At 35.6% G+C, this 6,182-nt stretch overlaps 1 protein-coding gene across 2 annotated transcripts in view; it reads left to right on the top strand.

Moving 5' to 3' along the window:
* Positions 1 to 2,637: 2,637 nt before the first annotated feature.
* The window catches only part of LOC145678564 (putative peptidoglycan muropeptide transporter SLC46), a 29,031-nt gene continuing 25,486 nt past the window's right edge, over positions 2,638 to 6,182 (top strand). For both annotated transcript variants that reach the window (XM_081748866.1, XM_081748867.1), the window contains exon 1: positions 2,638 to 3,679. In XM_081748866.1, the coding sequence (XP_081604992.1) occupies positions 2,767 to 3,679 (913 nt within the window). In that variant the 5' untranslated portion in view covers positions 2,638 to 2,766. The remainder of the gene's footprint in view (positions 3,680 to 6,182) is intronic.

Raw genomic sequence — 6,182 nt, 5'->3', positions numbered from 1 at the left:
TATTCTGAAAGTTTATTTAGTACTCAATAAGATACTGTTGCTATATGACCTAAGTAAAAGAATATATTGTACAAATACTTCAATATAAAAAAGTATTACATAATGATGAAGAAAAATGTAAATGAAAATATATGTAAACTAAATATATGTTTAACTTGACAAATTATGCGTAATTTGCTCAAAATTACTAACTAGAGTAATAATACTAAGTCTTAGACATAAATTAGTGATATAACTTGGAAACAGAGTACGCAAAGTCTACATTTGAAATTTAACTTTCTTCCGTGCATACGACACACACTATACCTCGATGCTCGGCGCAAAACGGCTGTCGGCATTGATCACAATAGTTTGCAGTGTTGCGTCTTTTTTGATAAGGACAAATCTTGCATATTGTCCTTTTGTTTTCTTGCCGGGGGAATAGCAGGGACATCTTGTGGAAGGCGCAGAACGTTGGTTATCATTGCCCTAATGGACCATTGGATTGTTGGCAAGTTTCGCCTCCGCTCCAGCCAGGGAGTTAGTAGCTGGGTGTGGAGCTCACAGATATATCTCTTTCTTGATACTGGTTTTTCCTTCTTTGTTCTCAAAATCTCATTTCGAATGACCCAAGAATTTATGCCAGCAATGATTAGCATGCCAAAGAACGCACAAAGCGGTCATCGCTTTGTCTTCCTTGAACATGATGTTGTGCTGCACATCTGGTCGAGTGCATCGACACCCCCTTTTCTTTTCCTTTTTGGCCAAGTGTCTTCAAACTCATCGTCAGATATCAGTTCATCTGACGACGGTTCATAATCATCTGACCCAGAATAAGTCAAAATGTTATCATGATCTAATTCACTGCCACTTTCTTTGGATTCATCACTAGATGCTATTGGAGACTCATCGTCTAACAATTTGGCTATTCAGATGAACATAACGCCATCTCCTGCCTAAAAATATGGTATATTTAAAACGTTTTCACTGCACAACCACCAAAACAAAATAAAAAAGTTAGTTAAGAAAAAGTAACACTACTGGCAAGCATTCGTAATTTTCACGACTACGCCCCCAGATCAAGGGTAAAGAACGGACTCTAGCGGAAGCTGCCACCACACTGACCTTGAGACAGCACGGGGCGGGAATAGCCGGACTGTCAGAGTTGTCAACGCAACAATTAATTAGTATCCGCCAAAAGTTTAACGCGCTTCGTAAAATTTACGAATGCTTGCCATTCTAGGGTAAAAGACTACAACTTTAGCTGCACACATTGTCGTTTCTACGAGGAGGAAATTGGAAATTACAAAAATTATGTTAGCTCAGCATAGGTTAAAATGTGTGTTGGCCAATCAGCAATTTACCATAATTTATCCATCAATTTCGATCTCGTACAACCACTCGCAATTTTACATCTTTCGTAAGGTCTACGTTGGCCATTCAGCTGGTTGAGAAATACTAAGAAAAGCGGCCATTTACAGCATAGAGCCAACGTTGAATGTTGGCCAGCCAGCCGGTTACTCACTGTTCGTTCTATTGTCTGTGCTACTAGGAAATATGCCTGACTGGCAGGGTTGCCAACTTTTCTTAAGAAAAAATCGGAACGGGACAATCGGTGTTGGAGCTCCCTTCCTATCCCCCTCCCGGAGACGACTATATACGTACGGCGAGTCGTTGAAAATAATGTAAATAATCAGCTGATTAACACGAACCTGAATGAATGCAGCACCTTATTTTCTTATTTTCCCATCCACTGCTCATCACTAAGTATAAGCAATATATGCCAGAAATTCAAATCAAAACAACTGCAATTTATTTAATATAAACAAAGTTTAGAGATAAAACTATATAGAATTGGTTAAATTGATTCTATACATAAAACAACTGTACGTGTAAGAGAATAAGTTATTCCTTTGTAAATATGGCCCAGTAAAATATTAATTAATTTTGAAAATCGATAAATCGGGATAATATGCGTCCCGACGAGTGTTCGGACGGGATGCCGGACAAATAAGTCAGAAATCAGAACAGTCCCGACAGAATCTGGACAGTTGGCAGCCCTGCTGACTGGTTTCTTTACTGCTTACAACTGATAAAAGAAAGCGCAATGGCGGGAAGAAACATAGTTTATAATATTCAGTTTAAGGAATGTCTTCTTTCACCCATTAACCACGTGAAACCTTAAAAGTCCGGAAGTAGTGTAAAGTAAATCAAAATGGTGTTTTTTTTTTTTTTAAAAATTCTAATTATATGGTCTAAAATTAGCAGAAGGCCAAAGGTCATAACTCAGTCAAAGACAAATTATTATAATTATATGAAAATAAACTAAAATAAAAATAGATCAATACTGACAAAAGTAATGGATAGCTTTTGCTTTCATTTGTATAAAGTTCTATACATGCCCAAACATTTATCTCCGTCATATATATCACTTATAAACATTTATATATCACTTTTAGAAGTGTTATAATCCCTTTCTTCTTTGCGCAAAGACTTTTTATCTCTAAGTAGACACATTTTTGTTGCTCGGTTTCACTGTTAATCCTATATTAAATAGATAATACACACGACCTTTCATCCGCTAAAATGGGGAGAAAAAGTTTTCACACAAACAAAATGTTATGCAAGGCTTCCTTTATCACAAAAAGAAAGAGCAAATGAGTGACTGTGCACACGCGAAGCACACAAGGTTAATTTTAATCCATTCAAAACTGTGTTAGTGTTATTCATGTGCAGAACTGGAAAGTGTCAAATTTCAGATTGTCTTCAATGAAAAAGGCTTAAAACATGGTTCATGACAAAAATTCAACATCGAAACTGGAGAACCATCATGGTGTGAAAGAACAGAGGTCCAGTTGGAAGGATCGCTTCAAATCTACTTTGTTAGATATTAATGTGGAACCAATTGGAATGGTATTTACGATTTCTTATGCAATTGAGACAATATGTAGTCAGAATTTATTGCTGCAAAAGACTTGTTATTCACATTTAAATTACACAGATGAAGAATGTTCTGATTATGCGAGTGGGGTGATTAACAATCAAACAGCAAAGATTGAAATCGAAGCTCAAAAAGTAGTGTCCGGCATAAATACTTGGAGACCAATACCAGAATTCGGTATTCCTGGCATTTTGATTCTATTTTTAGGTTCTTGGAGTGACGTGTACGGTAGAAAACCAATTATTGTACTTTCTTTACTCGGTTATACCGTTACTTATTTATTCTTGATTCTTTCTGTGCTTTTTTGGAATTGGTCACCAGAAGTCACAGCCATTCTCCAGTGTATTCCAAAAGCTATTGGAGGGGGAAGTGCATGTTTAATAATGGCCCTCTACAATTACGCCTCTGACGTCAGCAGTGAAAAAAGTAGAACTACTCGCCTAGGTGTTCTCAACACTTGTATTCGTTTAGGATACGTTTTCGGAGGACCTATAACGGGTATTTTATATCGAAGTCAAGGATTCTACGGAGTGTTCGGTGTAATGATTGGACTCAACATTCTTTCAATTTTGTATTCGATTTTCTGGATCAAAGAAGAAGGCAAAAAGAAAATTAAGAGTGTGGTGTGGAAAGAAATTTTTGACTGTAAAAATTTTGTCGATCCTTTCAGAACAACTTTCAAGGAAAGACAAGGTTTACATCGCTCTCAAATTTTGCTGCTTATTCTAGTCCACGTCTCTCTCGAGGCGCCAGTACTTGGTAAGAACAATTCCTTTCTAATATTTCTAACGTACTATTGTTACTTTTAAAATTAGAATTATGTTATGACTCACTTCGGAGGTAAGTTCAGAGTAGTGATACTACCAGGAGTTATTCAAATAGATGTTAATTGAAATTCTTCATAATCTGTTTTGTTTACAGTCAGATATCTTTGGACATATTTTGTAAAATATGGTAAGTAGGAGAGATTAAGATTTTAAAACTGATTCCTATGTCAAGTTATTTTTCTCTTTTGTTTCTCTGTTGTTTGGTTATTTTGTCTCAAGGTTAACAAATAAGAGCTCATAAATATTGAATTATTTTATAACTTTAGCATTAAAGCTGTAGTCTAAACTTGAAAGAGATAGTGTATATATAAACCCCTATAACGTGGTTTTGAGTAAGGAGGGTTTCTTTACTTTTTTTATTGTTGTTGTTACACACATTTACGAAAGGTTTATATGTTTATCAATTTAAATTTTAATAAATAATGGAATGAAAACAGTAAACAACACGTATGTATGTGTAGTTGGAAAGTCAGTCAAGTACAGCGGTGTAAATCTGTCTTCAACATTGGAGGGGACAGGTAACAACTGTCTCTCTTTTTCTAAAGTGATGTTCAAAATATCTATGAAGTTGAAAAACAATGATGTGGAGGATCAGAAAAACAGAGTTGTCTTCAACATTGGAAGGTGAGCAGATTTGCTTATTATTGTGGAGGACATCAGTTTTATCTCACTTTAATTTGTGGCAATTGAACACAAGTCATCACACTTCTCCCCCAAAAACACATTTCAAATCAGATTATTGGGGAGACAGTCCTCCCTGATCCAAGATTGGAGGGGGACATGTCCCCTCATCCCCCGGGATTTGCGCCAGTTGTCAAGTATTGCCTTGTGACCTGACGATATTAACTACAACTGAAGAGGGTACATTAGCTTAGTACTAGAACGCTCACTCATTTATCCTAAGCCATGTCAGTTTGTGATAGACAACATCATGACGTGAGTTTTCTCATAGTTTTCCTTTGGAGGGGGAGGGGAACAAAATAAAATGTTAATATATATTTTTTCTAACAAATAAAACACAGTTCTGACCAGAGCAGAATGAAATATATTAAAAACTATACTTACAATGTTACAGTTTCAAGGACCTAACGTCCTCTTCATCAGACACAAACACTCAGAGTGTTTGTGTCTGATGAAGAGGACGTTAGGTCCTTGAAACTGTAACATTGTAAGTATAGTTTTTAATATATTTCATTCTGCTCTGGTCAGAACTGTGTTTTATTTGTTACTCTACTTATCCAGAGCCATGGAGTTTGTTCATATTTTTTCTAGTTTCCGTTGTGCCCTAATACTATGTGAAATTAGAATATTGTTCGAGTAAGCTGTTCTGTTCTCTCTATATCTAAAGAGAATGTTATCCTTAGACAAAAAGGGGGAAAGAGAAGGTTATAATAAGATGTATTAATATTTTTTCTATCCGTGTCCTCCCTTTTATCTCTGCGTGTAAATGAAATGTTTCACTAAGATACCCATATCATGAAATTCATTAGATTGGTGAATTTCATTAGAAAACTGAAATTTAGTAGTATATCTATACTTTCCATTTAAAATAGCTAAAAAAGTATTTCAGGGTCTGTTGATGACCTAAAATTGAAGAGAAAGCGTTGAAAGGTACTTCACTAAGATACTTAACCGAAGTATTCGAATTTCATGCAAGACTTCGAGTTGAGATGAGTTCTATATGAAGACACAGAAGGAAGAATGACAAATATTGTTTGCAGTAACACGTGAAAACATTATCTACTTCATACAATCCTTAAAAGGTTCAAAATACTACCTTATAAATATGATTACATTTGGAAAGATAAATACATACAATCCGTCAAAAAATATATGTCCCACACTAATGAAACAAAAGTTGATAATTTCAGTGCTAAACTCGATTATCCCTTTTAGGATTTCCACTTTTTGAGATAAATTTTAGACTTTGACTCAAACAGGAAACTGCTTCCTTACTATGTATCGTAGGATCATGGTTCATACCTCGCTTTTTGTAGGAAAGAGCATACTTGTCTAAGGTACCACTCACTTGTCCGTATTATACACCAGAAACTGGAAAATCGGGTAAACCCGGAAGATTTTTCGAAAAAAAAAATCAAATTTTTTGCGCCCTTCTAGCCCGGGCCTGGGTTGACGTAGGGATCTGAATTTTTTTAAACAATATATCTATGTACATAATACGTGTGAAAATTTTAAATTTTGTATCTTGAAAACTAAGGTTGGTAGAAATTTTTGAAAGTCTGAAGGTGACCCATTTTTCATACATATAGCAGTCCCTTTTCTACCGCACCACTCGTATATCCGTATTAAACACCTGAACCGAAAAAATCGGAAAAAACTGGAATTTTTTTCTGAAAAAATCATCCTCTTGAAACAATTGCGACCCTCGGGCCCGGCCCTGGTTTCACGTGGGATCTCAAAAAAAAAAAAAAGGA

The sequence above is a fragment of the Thermobia domestica genome, chromosome 2 (assembly GCF_964235325.1).
Source record: "Thermobia domestica chromosome 2, izTheDome1.hap1.1, whole genome shotgun sequence".
NCBI classification, from domain to species: Eukaryota; Metazoa; Arthropoda; class Insecta; order Zygentoma; family Lepismatidae; genus Thermobia; species Thermobia domestica.
The sequence above is the reverse complement of the archived record's forward strand: the minus strand, read 5'-3'. Positions and strand labels throughout refer to the sequence as shown.